The sequence below is a fragment of the Quercus robur genome, chromosome 2 (genome assembly GCF_932294415.1).
Source record: "Quercus robur chromosome 2, dhQueRobu3.1, whole genome shotgun sequence".
Classification (NCBI taxonomy): domain Eukaryota; kingdom Viridiplantae; phylum Streptophyta; class Magnoliopsida; order Fagales; family Fagaceae; genus Quercus; species Quercus robur.
Window position 1 is genome coordinate 85,667,578 of NC_065535.1, and position 21,880 is coordinate 85,689,457.

General features: G+C 38.5%; 1 protein-coding gene and 1 pseudogene across 1 annotated transcript; one reads left to right on the forward strand and one right to left on the reverse strand.

Moving 5' to 3' along the window:
* Nucleotides 1–13,935: 13,935 nt before the first annotated feature.
* Nucleotides 13,936–16,644, forward strand: LOC126704643 (cell division cycle protein 48 homolog; annotated as a pseudogene).
* A 675-nt stretch (nt 16,645–17,319) lies between these two features.
* LOC126715519 (uncharacterized) lies at nt 17,320–20,656 on the reverse strand. The gene is made up of 5 exons (XM_050416150.1): nt 20,141–20,656; nt 18,757–19,581; nt 18,571–18,650; nt 18,395–18,466; nt 17,320–17,851 (listed from the first exon to the last, which is right to left on the reverse strand). The coding sequence occupies exons 1-5, from the start codon at nt 20,465–20,467 to the stop codon at nt 17,500–17,502; spliced, it is 1,656 nt and encodes a 551-aa protein (XP_050272107.1). The 5' UTR covers nt 20,468–20,656; the 3' UTR covers nt 17,320–17,499.
* Nucleotides 20,657–21,880: the final 1,224 nt, after the last annotated feature.

The following is a 21,880-nucleotide window of genomic DNA, read 5'->3' on the forward strand; positions in this document are numbered from 1 at the left end:
GCACGGACCAATAGGCTATTCCCTTCTCTCCCTCTAATAGCCTGCTCTATAGTGAGGATTAAGGAATTTGAGGCTAAGCCATCTAGACCCATTCTCTCAAAGTGGGCAATTTCTGTGGCAGGACTTTCCTGTGAGATTGTCCACATTGAAGAGTGGTTCCCTTCCTGGACTTGACTCTGTTTAGAAATCAAGCATGGCAGACTAATCATTCTTCCTTTTATTGATTAAGTATTAGTATTATTTCATTTTCTTTTTTATTGTTGTTATTAACTCATTTCTGCTGCATTTATATCATTGTATTATTTCCTCTTTTAGTAAGAAAATGATTTAGTTTTTTTTTTTTTTTTGGCTTATAGTAAGCATATTCTTCTTATTTTTGTCATATTACACCTGCCTGCCATAACTCTTTTTGTAACAACATCCTCCGCCTTGGGCACGTGTCCAAGGTCCCAGCAAAGGGGTTTTAGCTTATGCACAAGTTGGCTAGGGGTGTGTTGCAGTCAAGCCAGTCCTAACTCTCCTACCCCAGAACCATTCGGCTGTAACGCGGCAAGAGACAGTGCAGCCTAGAGTTGCAAAAAAGGCCCACCACAGACATTATTTGTAGGTTTAGCAACGTGAAACAATAATGTGAATAAGGTCCTATTCTTATAGGATTCACTTCACATTAAGATAAATCAAAATCTTTCTATAAAAGAAAAAAAAGTCAAAATCCGGTAACGCCTGAACCTACATTACATACATGTATTTATCTATATATGATTTTTTTACGTTAATATTGTCAATAATAATTTTAAACAAAAAAAAATCATTGTAATTTATATATATCATTAATAATAAGTGTTTAGCATATCACCCATGCACTTTTTTTGTGTGAAAAAAAAAAACCATGTCTTAGCACAAAAAATTAATTATTTTTTTAATAATTTTTTTCTCTTCTAATTTTTTTTTCCTCTTGAGCTATATAAAGTAATTTTCCACTAAACTAGCAATATTTAAATTTTAAAAAAGTGAAAATTAGTGGGCTTTTCTAAGTACAAGTATACAACGGCCCAGAGGTGGAGACACTGATTTTAGTTGAGAATACAACTTCGAATTCCTACAGAATTCAGTGAACAATATTAGAGTCTGAAACTTGTTATGAATTTCCACCAAGGCACTAACCGTGACTCCACAATTCCTAATTTGGTAATCCCCATAGAACTCGGTTTTTAACAAAGGTTAAGGTTAAACCTCAAAACTATTCTTATAAATACATACCGCCACGTACTCCCCAACACCAAAACTACTCTTGCTTTTGTTTTGTTTTGTTGTTTCCTTTGTTTCTATTTAGTCAATAACATGGCAGAGCAAGTATCAACATCCATGGATTCCCCGAATGAGAAGAAGAAGAAGAAGGCTCCCTGTAAAAACACTTTCAATTTTATAGACAAAACTCTCTCAATCTCACAGTTACTCTATCAATCAAACTAGGTAGAAAAAACAAAGAGAGAAAATAGACTGAATAATATCAAGTATTATTATCAACAAAGAGTACAATACAATCTATGAATACAAGAGAATATATATATATATATATAGAGAGAGAGAGAGATATATATACAGTAACTTACAAAATATACAGTAACTTACAAACACTTACGATCGAGCTCAAATGGCTCTGATACCAAATGGGGGTAAGCTACTAATTACAGAGGGGGAGCGTGCCGATCTGGGCAGACTCAGTGTGGAAGTGTAAATAGGTTACAAATGTAGTTCTGGTACATTGGTAAACTAGGGGAGAAGAGGAGGGAGACATGCTGGTTTTACAAAGTATTTCTGAATACAATGTGAAACTGAGCTTCTGAGGTATTCCTAAGAATTAAGCCTGCTGAAGACTGATGCCAAAGGTCCCTTTTATAGTTGAGGAGAGCTTTGGATAAGATCAGGAGACTGCTGAAATCACGGAGAGTAATTTGCTTTTACTGAAGGTAGATTCTTTTCCACCGAAAGCAAACAGTGTTTTCCATGATTCTGTCTGGGGTACTGTAGAATGAACAGTGACTGGTCACTGTTTATGAACAGTGATTTGTCCCCTTGCTTTTCTGGAATAGTGACTCTGCATAGTGTTATGGACTGTGCAGTGAATAGTGATTTGTCTGCATGCAGGTACTGTTCTGAATAGTAACCGGTTCTTTGCAGAGGTGAATTCTGAGCTTCCGGAGGCTGTTCTGGAGCGTCTGGGAATTACATACTAATCACTGTCCAGATTATAACCATCATAAGGATCTTGTGAATCCTGGAATGGGTCAATCGGGACACGGTTGCACGAGGCTTCAGAAGAGGCAGGAGAATTCTTTTCTTCTGACTCTAATTGTGCAGATTGAAGGAGTAGCTGTTGGGCAAGATCTTTGAGTTCCCTGCTTGATTTCCCGGAAAGTACTGAATCAAGGCTGGACTGTGATCTTGTGCAATGAGCTATTGGTTTCTGGACTGGAAGAGGAAATTCTTTATACATTTTGGTGATAGCATCAGTTGGTCTAAACTTATCCCACCATTTTGTAAAGAATTCCCTATCGAGCAGATTTTGGTTTATAGCATAATTCCACAAGCAAATCCAGTGGATCTTGTATCGAGCTGTCATATGCAAGATGGCTGGAAACTGTGAAGAATGCTTATCAGTCTGGAATTTGGAACCGAAATATCTTAGTGCATCCTGAAGAGGTTCTGGGAAGTTTTGAGGAGTTGATCCAAACATTTCCCACCATTTGAGGAACCACGAAGGTATCTGTCCCTTGAAGTTTTTGTCAAACTGAATGAACCATGAGTGATCATAGGTCTCAGTTTGGAAGAATAATACCTTTTCAAAAGCATCCATGTAATCATAGTAATTGTACAGGGGTTCTGAGCCCTTGAGTACTGTAAGTGTTCTGAGAGTGGAGGGATGTCCCCAATCTTTGCAGCTTACAAAACTCTGTATTGTGAACTTGTGATACAGGACAACTAAGGGATTATCTCTGTCTCTGATGTCTTCTATTCTGGCAGACTTTTCTTGTGTGAGAATGCCTTTATAGAATCTGATGCTCTTTTCTGGGCTTTTGGGAAGGAAATGCCATTCAGGGGGTAAAACTTCCATTGCTAGTGCCAGTGGATCCGTTACATGGGCCAGGTGTGGCTCAATATAAGAGATATGCTGAACAAAAGGTTTCTTGATATAAGAAGCTCTGCCTGTTCTAGGAGGGAGAGTATAAGAAGATTGCTTAGACACGATCGGACCAAAGGGTTCTTCAACTTTGTATGGAGCTAAAACTGATTTGGGAGGAAGTGTGGCTAAAGCAGAACTGTAACTGTGTTGTCCTTGGGGCCTTTGGTAATTTGGTTTTGGGATTGTGGAGACCAAATAACGATTGGCTACAATGGATGGTGACACAGGTGAAACTTTGGGTGAACTGGAGAAAGGTACTAAAGGGCCAGGGTTCTGTGCCTGACTAGTACTCCTAGTGGTTTGTTGTTTAGGCATTTTTGGGGGTTGGGATTGTACGGGTTTCTTCCCGGACATTTTGTTCTGGACTCTGCAAAAATTCACGGGTCAAGAAGTCAGGGATACTGTTTTGAGTCCCTGCTATGAATTCAATGTCAAAATCGAAAACTGAAAGAATAGCTTGCCAACGTGCAAAAATTTGTTTTGATGCAATGTTTTGAACATCTTTTTCTAAAACATGTTTTGCAGATTTACAGTCAATTCTTAATAAAAACTTTTGATTCAAAAGATCACTTTGAAATTTTGAAATGCATAGTACTACAGATAAAATTTCTTTTTTAATAGTACTGTAATTAAGTTGAGTGGGAGTCCAAATTCCTGAATGAAAACAGACAATTTGTTCTGGGGAAGTGAGACTAGCACGCTGAAGGAGAATGCCGCCATAACCAATGTTAGAGGCATCAGTCTGTACTACTTTGAAGGAATTTTCAGAGGGGATTCCAAGGCAAGGAAGTGTCTTGACAAATTTCTTGATTTGTTGAACAACCAGTGTATGAGTGGGTGTCCAAGGAGGAGGATTGGCTCGGAGTCTATCAAAAAGAGGCTTGCATTGTTGCCTAAGGTTTTGATAGAAATCAGAAATGTAGTTGAGGGATCCTAAGAACCTTTGAAGCTGGGTCTTTTCTAGGATCTCATCTGGAAACTTTTCTGCAAACTGTATAGCCCTGTCTATGGGTTTGATGACGCCATGTTTTATATCAAAACCTAAGAACCTGACATTTGTTTGGAAAAGCTTAATCTTTGGGGCCGAGACAACAAGACCATTTTTCTTGATGGTTTGGAAGAACGTTCTAAGATGCTTCCAATGTTTGTCTAGGGATTCAGAGAAGATGAGTACATCATCAATGTACACAATTGTATGACTGGAGAATGGATTAAAAATCTCATTCATGATGTTTTGGAATTCAGAAGGTGCATTTTTGAGACCAAAGGGCATCACATTCCATTCGTAATGGCCAAAGGGTGTGGTAAAGGCTGTCTTGTACCTATCAGACTCACTGATTTGTATCTGCCAAAAACCACTCTTCATGTCAAACTTACTGAAGACCACTACTTTACTAAGCCTGTTAACTAAGTCTCTTTTGTTGGGGATTGGGTACCTAATCCACTCTAAGACTTTGTTAAGGGGTTTGTAATTTATGACAAGTCGAGGAACACCTCTTTCAATCTCAGCATTTTTTTGGACATAAAAGGCTGGGCAAGACCATGGTGACCTAGAGTTTCTAATGATGCCTTTTCTAAGGAGATCCTCGATTTCTGCCTTACATGTATCCATGAGGTTCTGGCTCATTTGGATGGGTCTAGCTTTGGTTGGGATGTCCTTTTCATGGAAATCTTTGACATAAGGTAGTGCAACTTCGTGCCTTTTCCTATGCCAAAAGGCTGTGGGAAGATCAGAGCAAACCTTATGCTTGAGTTCTTCTTCAAATTCTCTAATGTTGGATTGGAAACTCTTGCAGGCTAATTGCTCATCAACTCTCTTGTAACTTAGTTCATTGCTAAGGTACTTAAGATGTTGGGTTTTGGCTTTTATAAGGTTAAGGGTCTTGGAGATAGAAACCTCATGGAGACTATTGATGTCTTTAGGTTCGGGTCTCCTAAGAAACTTAAACTTGACTGGTTGGCCAAAAGGATGGGTAGTGATTCCTTCACTATCCGTGGTGAAAGGATATAACAGGCACATGAATGGGTTTCCTAAGATGACCCTATCTGTCATATTCTTAACAAGAACAAAGGTGGTTTTAAAACATGCATTGTCTTGGCAAACATGTGCTTTTGGGATTTTAAATTCAATATGCATTTTCCCACCACTTGCGGAGGTTAACCTTTCTCTGGTTTTCCGGAAGTATTTAGAGGGAATGATTCCTTCTTGAATGCAGTTGAGATCGGCGCCTGAGTCTATTAAGGCAACTACCTCGAATTGAAAATCCTTGCTTATGACAATCCTGACTTTGGAATGCCATTTCTGGAAGTTAATTCTACTGATGGTTTGCAAGAACGATCCATTGGATGATTCTGGTTTCATATTTGCAGTAGGATTAATAGTATCATCTATTTCTCCATCAGAAGGGTTCTGTAATGAGATTTTGTCCTCATTGCCCTGGTGAGAAGTGTACTCTAGGTTTTTGACCCTTTGATCCATGAGACCATGATCAACCTTGAGGATGATTAATTCTTGCCTAAGGGTTATAACCTCAGACTTGGTATCCTTAATCTCTTTTTGGAGATCTTGGGTAGTTATCTCTTTCTTGGATTTGGTAAATCTGTTGTAGATTTTTTCCAAGTCAACCTTGGGTTCCTGGTGCCTAGGTTCAGATGTACTGGCTTCTTTGACTAGGGTTTTGTGGAACTCACTAAGTCTTCGAGATTTCTCTTAAGGGTCCTTGATCTGTTTTATGAGATCTAGGAGAAGTCCTTCTTGCTTAGAAAGAACTTCGATAGTGTTGACTCTGCAACAACTATCTGTGCATGGTATAACTTCATCTGGACTACTAAAGGTGCTATCTGAGACTCTAGGAGAGGATGAATCTTGGTAGATCTGACAGATTTCTCGGTCGATAGAACTATTTGGAGACATACTTTCTGGATGGTCAAGTTCTAAGGCTTTGGAAATATCTTCAGATACTAAGGAATGGGTAGGGGATTTGCCTGGACATTCTTTCTTGAAATGTCCTTTCTTTCCACACTTAAAGCATTTTCCTTTTGCTTTAGGTTTGAGAGTTTCCATAGGATTGGGGTTCTTTTTGTTATAGAAGCCTCTGGCTAACAGCTTTTGTCTTCTATATTCTCTGGAAACAATCCTTTCTCTGTGGAAATCTTTAAAGGCTGGGTTTCCTCTAAATTTGGATTTCCATTTCCTAGGAGGGAGTGGAGTTGTATTACCAAGCTGGTCGTCTAGTGGTTCTTTTTCCTTCTCACTTTCTGACGAGGGTTCATTAGAACTGCTAGAGGATATGTGGGCTTCTAAGACATTTACTTCTGGAGAGATTGGTTCCCCTACTTTCTGCACTAAATGCCTAACCTCAGCTGGTGGAATGGATTTTGTTGGGGTTTTGGTTTTGGCATGGTTCTTTTTATGCCATTGGAAATGTTTCTCAAAGTATTCAAAGAAAGGATAATCTGCTTTTACCGTTCTCATGAATAACTTCCATTTCTCCAAAACTTCAACTTTTTGTTCTCTGGTATGGTTGGCTCGATAGGCTTCTCTTTTAACTCTGTTCTTTTCAGAATTAAATTCCTTTTCAAGCATGTCCATATCAGGGATGAATTCCTTCGTCAATACTAGGAGCTGATAGTCGTATTCAGTTTCCTGCTGAATAGGATTTTTGAAATCAGATCCTGATGGTGAAGGAGGCTTGAGACTATCTTGACTAGTGCTGTCATCTTCTTCTTGATCAGCCATTGAGTCTTGTTTGGCTGTGTAACAAGGGGTGCTAACCTGAGAGTGGTCTTTGACTCCTTGGAACAGTGGACCTAAGTCTCTTCTAGAGGTAGGAGCTCGTGTTCTAGACGAACTACTATACTGGGATGCAGGTCTATCTCTTAGAAGGATAGTTGGCTGCCTAAGGGGTTGGCGTAGATCTATTGATCTAGACCTGTGATGTAGATCTATGGGAGATCTGGGTGTCTCATAGTCTAATGGTGATCTAAACCTAGACTGATCAAAGCTTAATCTAACCGTTCCATCGGCTAGTTGCTGGATGATATCTAGATCTGGATTCCTAACAGGGTTCTAGACCTGTAGAGGATAATTCTCATTTTGTAAAGTCCATTGTGCTGGGAATGTTATTTCAGACCATTTCAGGGTTTTAGGTACCTGAACAATGGATCTAACATCCGAGGTTTGGATAAGAGTAGTTTCACCTGGCTTTCTCTTATCGAATGCTTGAATGGACATATTGGTTCTCATGCACTTATAATACACCCTGTATATAAGAGCAATCTGTCTGGTGCCATGTAACACAAGGTTTCCATGGGTTTTAATATTGAGAGTGTGGACCTTCAAGATGTGAGGGTCGTCAAGTGCGACTGTGAGGTTTGAGTAACAATCGAAGTGAACTGGACCATTACTCAAACTGGATTCTATGGTTCCTAGGAGACTATCATTAAACCTGATGAGGCGAGTGTCTCTAAGGGCCATAAGGATTGAGTTGTTCAACCCTTCTCTGATCAATGGTTTTACTCCAACTTGGACAAGTCCTATATGGAGGAATTTATGATCTTTTTCCCTGTGAACTTTCACGGCTGCAGGGGACAACAAATAACAGGTTTCATATTCCTTGTTAATGCTGTAGACTTGTTCTATAGTCCTAACATGGTAGTCCGTTCTGAAAGACTTTTTCAAGGACCATGAAGATGACTTATAGACTTAGGTTGTGGGAACTTTGGGTATGTTCCAATCTCCTAACTTCTGATCTAGATCTGAAAGCTGGTACGACTCTGAGTTGATTGTTCCATCTTCTTGTGGAATGTCAGGAGGGTTTGTACTGCTAGATCTAATGGAAGTGGAAGAGTCACTCCTTCTAAGCATCCTATTTATCATTCTGGATTAAAAGCCTAAGAAATCAATTACAACCTAGACTACCTTTATCTTCCAATTTCTGGATCTAACCTTAGATCTGAAACAGGGAGTGTATGGCTACCTTCCTATGATATGCTACCACTTATGGCTGTTTCCGGATGCCGTCTGCGACTCTTGCTACTACTTATCGCTGTCGTTTATGTGAACTTTCCCTTACACGTTCCCTCAAACGCCTAACGCTCTCCTGGCTCACGGCTAACGGGGCTTGTTTCTCGATTTCTGTTCACGGCAACTTCAGGCTTATCGAGTAACAAAATCACACAGAACTGGACTTCTACCTAGACTTATCGGGTAACATGTCCTCATAGAAACTGGTTTAGTACACATCTGTAAAAAATTGTGGGAAAGAAACAAAGACAAGAAGAAGAGGATATCTGGGAAGCAAAGGATTAGCTTAAACAGATAAACACAAAATAATAAACAGTTTGAATGAACGGGAGGCTCAGCCTACCACCAAAAGAAAGAACAGTATGAACAAACTGATATGAAGTAGTAGATGAAAAATGCAACATATTGGAGTGGAAGTGCTATCAGAAAATAGATGTAAAACAAAATAATATTTGTTAGAGATAACATACTTCAAAGTAATGTATAACCACAAAATAATGGATAACTATGGCGGTATCACCGGCCAACTTGATTGAAAATCAAAATATACAGTAACTTACAAACACTTACGATCGAGCTATATATATATATATATATATATATATATAGATAGATAGATACATTAGATAATGGAAGAAGAGAGAAGCTTGGGAAATATGGAGTTTGTTACAATTGACTTTCAACCACTTCACACGTGCAATAACAGAACACCACACGTGAGATAACAAAATGCTTCAATAACTGATAATTCAAGCACCACAGAAACAACATTGTTAGGATTAATGAGAAACGATGATGTTTGGCTTTAGACGTGTTTTATATTTAACCACTCTGACAGATGGCACTGTTTTGGGTTTGGGAGTAGCTGTTGGAACAATGCCTTCTTCTTCTTCATGATTTGAATATTCTGAACTAAAGCTTTCATCCCCCCTCAAACGAATGGGAAATTTCCACATGAGTTTGGAAGTAAGCCAATTAAACCTGGGAGAAGGAAGACCCTTGGTAAACAAATTAGCAAGTTGATCATGAGTGGAGATGAATTTAACCAACAAATCACGCTTGAGGACTTTCTCACGAACAAAGTGATAATCAACCTCAATGTGCTTGGTCCGAGCATGAAACATAGGGTTGGAAGCAATGGCCAAAGCACTAACATTATCACACCAAAGAAGAGGAAGTTGAGGAAGGAAAATTCCAAAATCATGAAGAAGCATCCTAATCAAATACAATTCAGCGGCAATGGAAGCTAAAGCACGATACTCAGCTTCTGTGGATGAACGAGACACAATGCATTGCTTCTTTGCAGACCAAGTGATGGGAGAATTCCCAAGAAACACAACAATACTAGTAATAGAATGCCTGTCTATAGGATCCCCAGCCCAATTTGCATCACTATAAGCAGATAAAGAAATTGGGCCTGGAGTTAAGGCAATACCATAATGAAGAGTGCCTTGGAGATATCTGAGGATCCGTTTAGCCACTTGAAGATGATTATGAGTAGGACTGCTCATATATTGACAAGCCTGTTGAACAGCAAATGAGAGGCCTAGTTTGGTGAAAGTAAGATATTGCAAAGCCCTAACCAAGCTTCTATAGGACTTAGGATTAGATAAGAGAGGACTATCATTAGGAAGGAGATGATGATTAGGTGAGCATGGTGTTTTACAAGGCTTGCAGTCAGTCATGCCAAATTTCTGAAGCAAATTAGAAGCATATTTGGTCAAATGTACAAATAGACTAGTAGAGGTATAATCAATTTGAAGACCGAGGAAATAATGAAGCAATCCAAGATCCTTGAGATTAAAATCAGTGCCAACAGCTTGATGATACTAGAAATTAAAGCAGAATTGTTACCTGTGATGGTAATATCATCTACATAGAGCAACATATACACAATGAAAGACTGATGCCTCAAGATGAACAGATTACCATCAGCAACTGAAGCATAGAACCCAACATGAAGTAACTGAGAAGTAAACCTTTCAAACCAAGCCCTAGGAGCTTGTTTGAGACCAAAAAGAGCCTTATGAAGAAGGCAGACATGTTTAGGAAAAGCAAGATCAACATAACCTTGAGGCTGAGCTATATAGACCTTTTCCTTAAGAAGGCCATGGAGAAGGGCATTACTAACATCCAATTGCCTCAATTTCCAACCATGTTGCACAGCCAAAGCAAGAAGTCTAACAGTAGAAGGCTTGACAACAGGACTAAAAATCTCATCACTATGCCTTTTAAGCTTATAAACCCATTTATAGGTAACAACATTCTTATGAGAAGGAAGAGGAACCAAAGACCAGGTGTGTTGTTTCTGTAATGAATGAAATTCAGCATCCATGGAAGCCACCCATTGAGGATGTTTAGAATCAATGGCAAATAAAGGAGGTTTTGTCACAGTGTAATCACATTGGACCTACATAACTTTAGGCTTATAGATGCCATGCCTAGACCTTGTAATCATAGGATGGAAATTATTTGAAGAAGGAACAAGAGCAGTAGACACATGATCAGAAGAAGAGGAGGAAGGAAGTATAGGATTTGCAAGGACAGGTAAGGAAGATGGAGGTGGAATATCCACTGAGGAAAGAGTGTTAATAGGAGGAGGAACAACAGGAATAGGACAAGAAGAAGAAAGAAAGGAAGGAAGAAGAGAAGAGACTAAATCAGAATCTGAAGGAAAGGAAGGAGTATTAGGAGCAATAGATGGAGAGGTCACTGAAGGAAGATTAGGAGACTTAGATTGAGGAAACCAAGTAGACAAAGATGAAGAAAAAGGAATACGAGGATTGATAAGATGAGAATCATGAGCAAAAGGAAAAAAAGTCTCATTAAACAGAACATAACAAGCAATATAGATTTTGTTAGAGGTAGGATTAAGGCAGATATACCCTTTAGACAGAAGAGGGTAACCAAGAAAAACACAAGGTTTAGACCTAGGTTGTAATTTGTTCTTGTTAAAAAGGCCTAAGAAAATGATAGTAGGCATACCCAAAAGCCTTAAGAGCATGAAGATGTGGTGGTTAGAGAACAATTTCTCCCAAGGAGAATGAAAACCTAACACTGAAGAAGGTAGTCTGTTAATAAGGTAGGTAGCAATAGTAAAAGCATAAGACCATAAATTAAGAGGAAGATGAGATTGGTAAAGAAGAGCAAGGCCTTTTTCAACAACATGCCTGTGTTTCCTCTCAGAAACACCATTCTGCTTAGGAGTACGAGGACATGAGGTTTGATGAAGAATACCATTGACAGAACAGAATGATTGAAACTCAACATTAGTGTATTCAGAACCATTGTCAGTCCTTAGAATTTTAAGCTTAGAATTATGTTGAGTTTCAACCATAGACTTGAAATGCTTAAACATAGATAGAACTTCACTCTTATGCTTAAGTAAAAACAACCAAGTGAAATGATTGTAGTCATCAACAAAGATCACATAGTAATTAAATCCAAGCAAAGAAGTAATGGGAGAAGGACCCCAAACATCACTGTGCATGATTTCAAGAACTGAAGTAGTTACAAGTGGAGTTTTATTCAAATGAAATCTATGCATCTTAGCACTTAGACAATATTCACAAGAGGAACAAACCTCATTCATGGACAAAGAAAGAGATGTAAATACATTATTGAGAGCTGAATATGGAATTCTAGAACTTCGATGCCCAAGGTTGTGATGCCAAAGCAAAAGATGTTGTGGTTTGACAGACACAAAAGCAGAAGTCTTGAAGTGACTTAAGGAAGGAAGTGAAGACAAGTCAGAGATAGATGGAATGGGATAGACCCCATCTTTACTCAACCCTGTGTAGAGGATCTTCCCCATGGGCAAATCCTGAATTAAGAACTTATTGGCATCAAATTAACAAAAAGCATTATTTTGGAGACAAAGTTTATGAACAGACAAAAGATTAGAAGCAAGGTTAGGCACTCTTAGAATATTATCAATCCTAAAATTATGAGTTAAGGTTTGAAGCTCACCATTGCCAATGTGAGTGACTGGCAGTTCTTGGCCATTACCAACTGTGATAGTCTCATTTCCTTGGACTGGTTGTTGATGAATAGAGAGCTGTGACAAATTTGGGGTCACATGATCAGAACAACCCATGTCTATAAGCCAAGAGTTGGAAGCTTGAACCTAAGCAGCATTGGCCACCATGGAAGCAAGCTTAGCAAGTGCATGCCTTCCTTGATAAGCAAAATCCATGAGATGGTAACAATCAAGAGTTGAATGACCACTCTTTCCACAAATCTAATAGATTGGCCCACTAGATTGACCTTGATTGCTGGAAGGCTTAGCTTGATTAAAAGTCTGAAATTGAGAAGAAAAGCGTGGATTGCTTGGGTTGAAGTTCTGAAACTGAGAACTAGAATTGGAATAACTGCCTCCACCATAGTTAGAACTCATACCTCCAAAATTATTACCATTTCCACGAGCACCTCTACCTCTTTGATTGTGATTTCTGTCTCCTCTTCCTCATGGAAAACCTTGAGAGTGGAAATTTGCAACCATAGCCATAGAAGATGGATCAACACTATTGGATCTCTTTTTAATAACTCTCTCTTCAGCATTAAGCAATGCATTCAACTCTTCCACTAACAACACATCACTTCTAGTTCTTATAGCCGAGCTAAAAGCATCATATTCAGAGGGAAGACCATCAAGAATAATGTGAAGAAGCTCCTCATCATCCACAAACACAGAAACAACAGCTACTCTCTCATGAGCTTGCTTAATCTTCTAAAAATAACCATCAATAGAATCAACCCCTTTCTTGATTGCATTCAATTCATTATGCAGACTCATAACATGAGACCTTGAGACTGAAGCAAATCTCTTCTCTAACACTCTCCAAACTCCTCTAGTAGATTTTTACCCAACTGTGAGAGCAAGAATCGCAGGAGAGAGTGCTGAATTTAGAAAAGTAAACATAGCATGCTCACGATTTTTCCAAGCTATGAATGTTGGACTAATTTCAGTAGTGAAATTCCCAGATGAATCCTTTAGAAATCTATCTGGATGGGTAATTGAATCGTCAAGGACATCAATCATTGAATAGGTATCAAGAATTACCTCAATTTGATGTTTCCAAACAATATAATTCCCATAGTCAAGCTTTACAGTCATCATAGATGACATATTTGACAGCACCCGTAATGATGAGTTCATTGGTAAACCTGAAGTAGCCATAGCAAGCAAAGCACTTGAAGAAGACGACGAAGAAGATGAATCAGATTGAGCAAAAGCCATTGATAAGGAACAAAGCTTTGATACCATGTAAAAACACTTTCAATTTCACATATAAAGCTCTCTAAATCTCACAATTACTCTATCAATCAAACTAGGAAGAAAAAACAGAGAGAGAAAATAGACTGAATAGTATCAAGTATTATTATCAACAAAGAGTACAATACAATCTATGAAGACAAGAGAATATATATATAGATACATCAGACAATGGAAGAAGAGAGAAGCCCGAGAAATACGGAGTCTATTACAACTGACTTTCAACCACTTCACCCGTGCAACAACAGAACACCACACGTGAGATAACATAATGCTTCAATAACTGATAATTCAAGCACCACAGAAACGACATCGTTAGGATTAATGAGAAACGACGACGTTTGGCTTGAGGCGTGTTTTATATTTAACCACTCTGACAGACGACACTATTTTGGGTTTGGGAGTAGCCGTTGGAACAGTGCCTTCTTCTTCATGATTTGAATATTCTGAACTAAGGCTTTCACTCCCAATAGGTTGATCGTGGAGGAACCCATCAACAACGATGACAACTCTGTGATCTTACTACACCCTGATACCATGCACACCCTCAACTTCTTTCATGGTGATACTGTGTTGATCAAGGGGAAGAAGAGACGGGACACGGTTTGCGTTGTTCTTGATGACGCTGCTTGTCACAGTTCCAAGGTTTTTATGAACAAGGTGGTGCGGTCTAACCTCAGAGTCAGGCTTGGTGATGTGGTTTCGATTCATCACTGTCATGGTATTAATTACGGCAATAAAGTTCACGTTCTTCCTATTGATGACACCATTGAAGGCCTTACTGGGAGTATCTTTGACGCCTACTTGAAGCCTTATTTTATGGACTCGTTTAGGCCGGTGAGGAAAGGTGATCTTTTTGTTGTGAGGGGTGGGATGAGGAGTGTAGAGTTTAAGGTTATGGAGACTGATCCTGCAGAGTATTGCATTGTTGCACCTGAGACTGAAGTTTACTGTGAAGGAGAGGCTTTGAGGAGAGAAGATAATGAAGAAAGTTTGGATGAGATTGGTTATGATGATATTGGTGGTGTTAGGAAGCAACTTGGTCAGATTCGTGAGTTGGTGGAATTGCCTTTAAGGCATCCACAGCTTTTTGAAAATATTGGAGTGAAGCCTCCCAAGGGAATTTTGCTATATGGGCCTCCTGGTACTGGAAAGACACTCATAGCGAAGGCTATTGCTAATGAAACTGGGGCTTTCTTTTTCTGTATTAATGGTCCGGATATTATGAGCAAGATGGTTTGTGAGAGCGAGAGTAATTTGAGGAAAGCTTTTGCTGCAGCAGAGGAGAATGCTCCTTCGATTATATTTATTGATGAGATTGACTCTATTGCTCCCAAGCGTGATAAGACCGGTGGAGAGGTAGAGAGGAGGATTGTTTCACAGCTTTTGACATTGATGGATGGTGTGAATTCCCGGGCACATGTTATTGTTATTGGAGCCACCAATAGGCCTAATAGTATAGACCCTCCATTAAGAAGGTTTGGGAGGTTTGATAAAGAGATTGATATTGGCGTTCCAGATGAAGTTGGGCATCTTGAGGTTCTTCATATCCATACCAGGAAGATGAAACTCTCTGAAGATGTGAACTAGGAAAGAGTGGCCAAGGAAACTCATGGACATGTGGGTGCGGATCTTGCGGCTCATTCTACCGAAGCTGCACTACAATGTATTAGAGAAAAAATGGATGTGATTGACATGGAGGATGAAACCATCGATGCTGAGGTTCTCAACTCCATGGCTGTCACCAATGATCACTTTAGCGCTGCTCTTGCAACTAGCACTGCCTCTGCTTTGCGTGAAACTTTTGTGGAAGTGCCTAATGTTTGCTGGGAAGACATTGGTGGACTTGAGAGTGTCTAGGCAGAGCTTCAAGAGACAGTTCAATATCCAGTGGAGCATCCTGAAAAGTTTGAGAAGTTTGGGATGTCACCATCTAGAGGAGTTCTCTTCTATGGTCCTCCTGGTTGTGGAAAAACCCTTTTGGCCAGGGCTATTGCCAATGAATGTCAGGCTAATTTCATTAGCATCAAGGGTCCTGAGTTACTCACAATGTGGTTTGGAGAGAGTGAGGCCAATGTTAGGGATGTTTTCGACAAGGCTCGCCAGTCAGCACCTTGTGTCCTGTTTTTTGATGAACTTGACTTCATTGCTATTCAGAGAGGAAGTGGAATTGGAAATGCTGGTGGTGCTGCTGATTGAGTTTTGAACCAGCTTTTAACCGAAATGGATGGGTTATCATCCAAGAAAACTATTTTTGTCATTGGAGCTACTAATAGGCCTGATATAATCGATCCAGCACTTCTAAGACCCGGTCATCTTGATCAATTGATCTATATCCCTCTGCCGGATGAGGCTTCACGGCTTCAGATTTTCAAATCTTGTCTTATGAAGTCACCTGTGTCAAAAGATCTTGACCTTACAGCTCTTGCCAAGCTTACAGGAGGCTTCAGTGGGGCTGATATCACAGAAATATGCCAGCGGGCTTGCAAATATGCCATTAGAGAGGACATTCAGAAGGATATTGAGAGGGAAATTGGCACTATGGCAAAGGATTCTGCAAATGAAATGGCTGAGATCAAGGAAGCTCACTTTGAGGAGTCACTGACATCCGCAAGTATCAAGCTTTTGCTCAAACATTGCAGCAATCCAGGGGCTTTGGGTCTGCTTCCTATGAAGATCCTGTTGTTGATGATGCACCTCCTGCTACTTCGAGTTCCTCCACATCTATTCGTGCCATTCCGGAGCTAGTGCCTGGAATTCAAGCAAATCAGGGAGACATGTTGCAGTCTTTACTGACCGCTCAGGCTGTACACGGTCAGCTCTTGGATACACTGATGGGCAATATGGCTGATTTGCGTATCCAGCTTCATCAGTTGAAAAGTTCTTTGTCCTCCACACCACCTCCTGGACCCTCTGATTGAGTTTGATTTGCCAATGCGTGACAAAAGGGGGGACTATATGCAAAGTCCAATGTTCAAATCTGTTTGCATCTTCAGCTGATGGGGTTGATGATGCTGAGCTTTTTGAATAGTTGCCTGATAATGTTTTATTTTCTTTCTATTTAGGATTAGGTCTTTGATATCCAGAGAATCAGAATCATACAATTCTTTGTAGCTAGAATAAGAATTATAGGATTTTAAATTTAGTTCTCTCCCTTCTTTACTTTCTGCAATGAACTTTAGCTTTAATGTATTTGCTGTAACTCAAAACTATAATGATTGTAGTTGTTTCTGCAACAAGTGATTCAATATAATTCAATTTTTACCTTTAGAAAAGCTTCCTTTCTGTTGGTCTTGTCAATTGTAATTGTTTACTCTTAATTCAAATTAAATTCCTTATTAATAATTTTTTAAATCGTTACTGTATGACAATCACTTCAGAAATGTTTTCCATGAGCAAATTATGTGTTTCATGACTTTTTGTTTTATGTTTTCCTTAACCACATTAAGAGATTGGTTATAAGAAAAGTCCTTAGGATTGGCTAATATATAAGCTCTTATAACATATGGAGTAGGAACTTTTGTCCTTTTGTGCAATGGGGCAGGATCAACATTTCACTGCCCCCATTCATTGTTTTCTCTACCTTTTTTTATTCATACGGTAGATTGTCCCCATTCATTTTTCCTTATTTTCTGCTCTTAAGTTGTGCTTTCTGAGATAAGTGCACAGGAACATGACATATGATAAGCTTCAGGTGTTATCTTCATAATTCATATTCTTTTATAAATTCTGTCTCTGAATAAATTCTCCATTCATTGTGAAACGAATGGATACAATTTTTTTGTAACAAGAAATTATTGAAGTGGAGCCCCAAAAAAGAAAAAGAAAAAAAAGAAAAAAAAAGGGGTGGGGGGCAAAAGAATTTGAATTACTTGAAGAGTCTTTCATGGTTCATATGGTACATAAAAGTAAACTGATATAGGGTACTACTTACAAGTCTCCCTCTTGGGTACTACATAAAAGTAAACTGATAGGGTACTCTCGGGAAAGAGAGAAGAAAAATATGTAAAAACCTTAACCCATCAAAGAAGAGCCATGCCTTGGTGTCCAGAAGGGATTCTGTTCTTGGAGAATAGCTGATTCAGATCTCAGCTTATTTCCATTGCTTTCTGTGTAATCATGAAAGAAAGGATTGTTTTGGAAGCCCTTGCTACTGTTAGCATTACTAGAGAATGGATTATCATTATTATGACTGAAGAGATTAGGGTGACAGTTCTCATCATCTTCAAATGTTGTCCATCGCATTGAGTTGCTGCTATGTTTCTCTCTGGCAGCATTTCGCATGTTCTCCATCTCTCCGACATGGTCTTTGAATTCTTTCTTCACGACGTCCAACACAACATCACCATATCGATCGCACCACGATCTTCAACATAGAAAAACATTCCAAAAGAGAAATAAGTGATACTGTGGGATAAGCTCTAGCTAATTGTTTTGTTCAAGGCTAAAAGGACTGATTTCAGTGAGTGAGATGAGAGAAGTAGCCCTATGATCTAATGTGTGATATCTAACCAAAGAGTAGCCCTGTAGCTTCCACTATCTAGACAAAGAGTAGCCTTATTGGTGGAATAGTCTAATGATCTAACTGTTACTTGGGTTTGTTTTAACTTCTTTACATAACTCTTTCAATAGTCGATTCTCCCAAAAAAAAAAAAAAAAAAAAAAAAAAAAAAAAAAAAAAAACTCTTTCAATAGTCATATGTAGTAGCCCTATGATCTAATGTGGCATATACACCCTGAGGCCTTATTGGTCCTTATAGGTCGAATAGTCTTATGGGTTTGTTTTATATTTAGGTGGCTGTTTCAACATTGTCATTTGTGAATGAGAAAAACTCTTCATAGCCATTACAAAGAATGGACTAAGGGTAAAAAAGAAAAAGAAAAAGAAAAAGAGAGAAGGTTGGCTCACTTGGGAAAGAATTTTTTCAAGTCAGCCTTGTCAACAGGAAGCTGGGTCGAAATTGCATCAATTTGATCATTCCTGATAAAGTCACACAAGAAAAGAAGGTTAGCATATTTGTAGACAAATATGGTCACATTCAGACACACACCCAAAAAAAAAAAAACTTAGACATGAGTGCTTACGAGAATTGAAGATTGGGGTTTGTGGTGCAGAGTTCTGTTTGGATTCTTGACAGCTCCTTCTTTATATTATCCCCTAAGACCTTCACATAGAAAAAAGAAACAAATTCCACTTCAGCACAAACTTCCAAATAATTCCAACTACATATTAGCCAATTAAATGAAAAAAGATTCTTATATAAGCTAAACCTTATCTATGAAGAAATCAGAAGGAGAACCATCGGAATGCAACTTCCTTTTGATCATTTTCGTGTCAGGCCCCTCGCCCATAGGGCTTGAGACAAGCCTGCCTGACTCCAAATAAGCCTGACTGTCTGATCTTTCATTGAGAGGCAGAGGAGCTGTCTCATCATCCGAGTCATTTCTCTTCCATTTCTTAAACCCCCATTGCTTTTTTACCGATTTTGCTGCTTTTTCCTCAGAACCAGGACCATTATCATGATCACCAATACCACCACTACCACCCCCATGCCCTTCTCTCTGTTCTTTATGAAACAGTGTCCTAAAAGGTTTCCTCTTCACTGACTCCGGTGGTGGCAAGCTTTCGGGCATTAGAATTGAATTTGTCTCACTTTCTTTGTGCTTCAAACGACTATCCCAGAATGGGTTTTCTTTGGATTGCCACATTTCACTCTTAGCAGATGCAGGGGAATTGAATTTTGACTCGGTTGAGCTTAAATGTACAGAGGCCAAATCGAATATGCTCTTCTCTTCTTTGTTCTTTCCCGGTTTGTGAAAGCTGAAAGCTGAGGCTGCTCCTTTGATCTGCTTAATTGCCGAGCCGTGCTTTGATTTATTCTTGGAATTGGAATTCTCTTTGTTTAGCAAACAATGCTCATCCTTTAAGTCAATCACAGACCATTCTTCATCTGAGTTTTCTTTTGGATCTCTTGGCCCTGCAACAATTACATCTTTGGCCTCAATTTCAGCTCCTTGAACTGCCAGTCTTTGTAACAAAGGCCTCTTTGAGGAATGATACTCATCAGCTGAAATGCATTTTGCATAAAGGAGTTCCTGAAAAAAGAACAAAGGGAAAAGAGTTTTACATATTCAATTCCCTCTACGAAACAAAATTTGAAGGCTAACCCGATTGCTAGGAGAGTGAACAAAGTAAAAAAAAAAAAATTATTTGGGTTTTTTGTCACTAAATTTTAAAATTTTCTTTTTCCATTCCTAAACTATTAAAAACGTTACATTTTTCATCCTTACTTACTTTGATTACCTTTTATCCTACACGTTTAACTAATACTATTTCTAACACTGGAGAATTTGACATGTCTAACATTGACCTTTACATTTGGACAAAAAAATAAGGACATACATAAGATCAACAGGTGAAATGAACTTACAATATAAGAGATCTTTTTAAAGTTTAGGGATGTTTAGGGATGAAAAAAGATTTTTTTTTTCGTTAGTCTTGCGACTCTAATCTCAAATCTTTTTTTTTTGATACGCTAATCTCAAATCTTAAGCTCAATAAAAAGCGTAATACATAATGATGGGAAATTTCAAATTTATGCTAATTCAGGTTCTAAGCAATGAAATTTAAGACAAAATTGTAAAGAAATTTTACCTGCAAAAATAGCAACTTATCTCTCAAAATAACCGGCTGCTCTTGCTCTGCCGGAGAAGCGATAATGGTCTCAAGCAAATGAGTTCGAAAAGCGGAAACCTCAGTCTCAGCCAAAATCCCTTCTTTGTGAAGACCCATAAGGTTCATAATCTGGTGGAAAGAATCTTGCTGCCATTTCAGATTATCTGACTGCAACTTTGAGAGCTTTCGATCTGAAGCCGGCAAGCGTGGCCTCTTCTTGAACCCAAAAGGCAGAATGGTCTTGCATAGAGAGGTTATTGAGTCATGGAGAGTGGAGTAGTATGCGGGTGTGTAAGAGTACACCATTTTGGAGTATTTGGTTTCTTTGTGGTGTGAACTTGTTAATGTCTGAAACAAAGACTTGGGATTTTTTTTGTGAGATGCCAGAGCTGAGAATTGAATTTTTCAGGAAAATGTTTTTTGGGATTTCTTTTTTTTATTTTGGGTGTGAATTCCAGGTTTTGTGGGTTTTGTATTGGAAATAGCTGAGGATTTTGTGTGTTATAGTGTAGTAGTGGTTGTTTTCAGATTTGAATTTGGGTTTTCTCCAAACGGTCACTAGAAACTAGCCGTTACGTGGAGGAAGAAAAAAAAAAAAAGCTAAGGTAACGTGTCTAATGATTGAAGGACAAACGTTGTCGTTTTACTTGCTTATTATTATTCGCTATAATATTTGGGTTGGGCTAATCTTGGCTAAGTATAAGCCTGGCCCAGTTATATCATTCATGAAACTCTACCTTACTCCAAGTCACTCTTATATTATTGCACACTTTTATTTTTATTTTTTGTTGTTGTTGTTGTTGGTTTTTTGCTATATTGCAAGAAATTTATTGGGTACTTCTCCCCTCTCTCACATGAAGGTAGGCTTCATGGTGAGACCCATTTCTCATGTGAGAGAAGAGAGCACTACTCTTGAAATACCTAATAACTTTTCTATACTGTATATTTGGTTTTTTCATAAAATTTAACGAATACTCTAAGAGCGTTGGTTTAAAAAATGTTTTTTAAAAATTTTTTATGAGAAAAGAAAAAATCAATTGATTTTTTTTCTCCATAAAAATAGTATCAAAATTTTCTTAAAATAGTTATTTAACAAATTCCTCAAAAGTATTCGTTAACCTGAACCAATTTGGTTATCTTTAGATGTGTTTCAAAATTGTCTCTATATCATCATCATCATCATCATCATCATCATTTTTTGACCTTTAGTCAGTATCATCATGTCTATCCTCATCAATATCAAGGGTTCAATCTCATCATCACCTTCTTTCATTAGCAGCACACATGTAACATGTTGTCCTTGCTAGCATAGCATCACCTTCTTTCATTAGCAGCACGCATGTAACATCATGTCCTTACTAGCACAGCATCACCGCTACAACAACTAGGGTTCTTCAAAATTGTCGAAAGTACTAGCATACTAGTACTTTCTTTACCAACCTATTTACCCGAATCTCTCTCTCTAGCATATTCCTCCTACAATTACACATCCTCAACAAAGTCCTCATCTCTACCCCTATCCCTGGCAATCTCATTACCACCAGGGCACCCTTGTTATGGCTTGCATTGGTAGCTTCATCATAGGGCCGACTCAATGCAATTTTAGATTTAAGACAATAATTTTAAATGGGGCATTTTTTAATTTAATTGGTAATTAATTTTACATATCAATACAATACAACTTCTTGAGATATACTGTAAAAATTTATTAATTAAGTT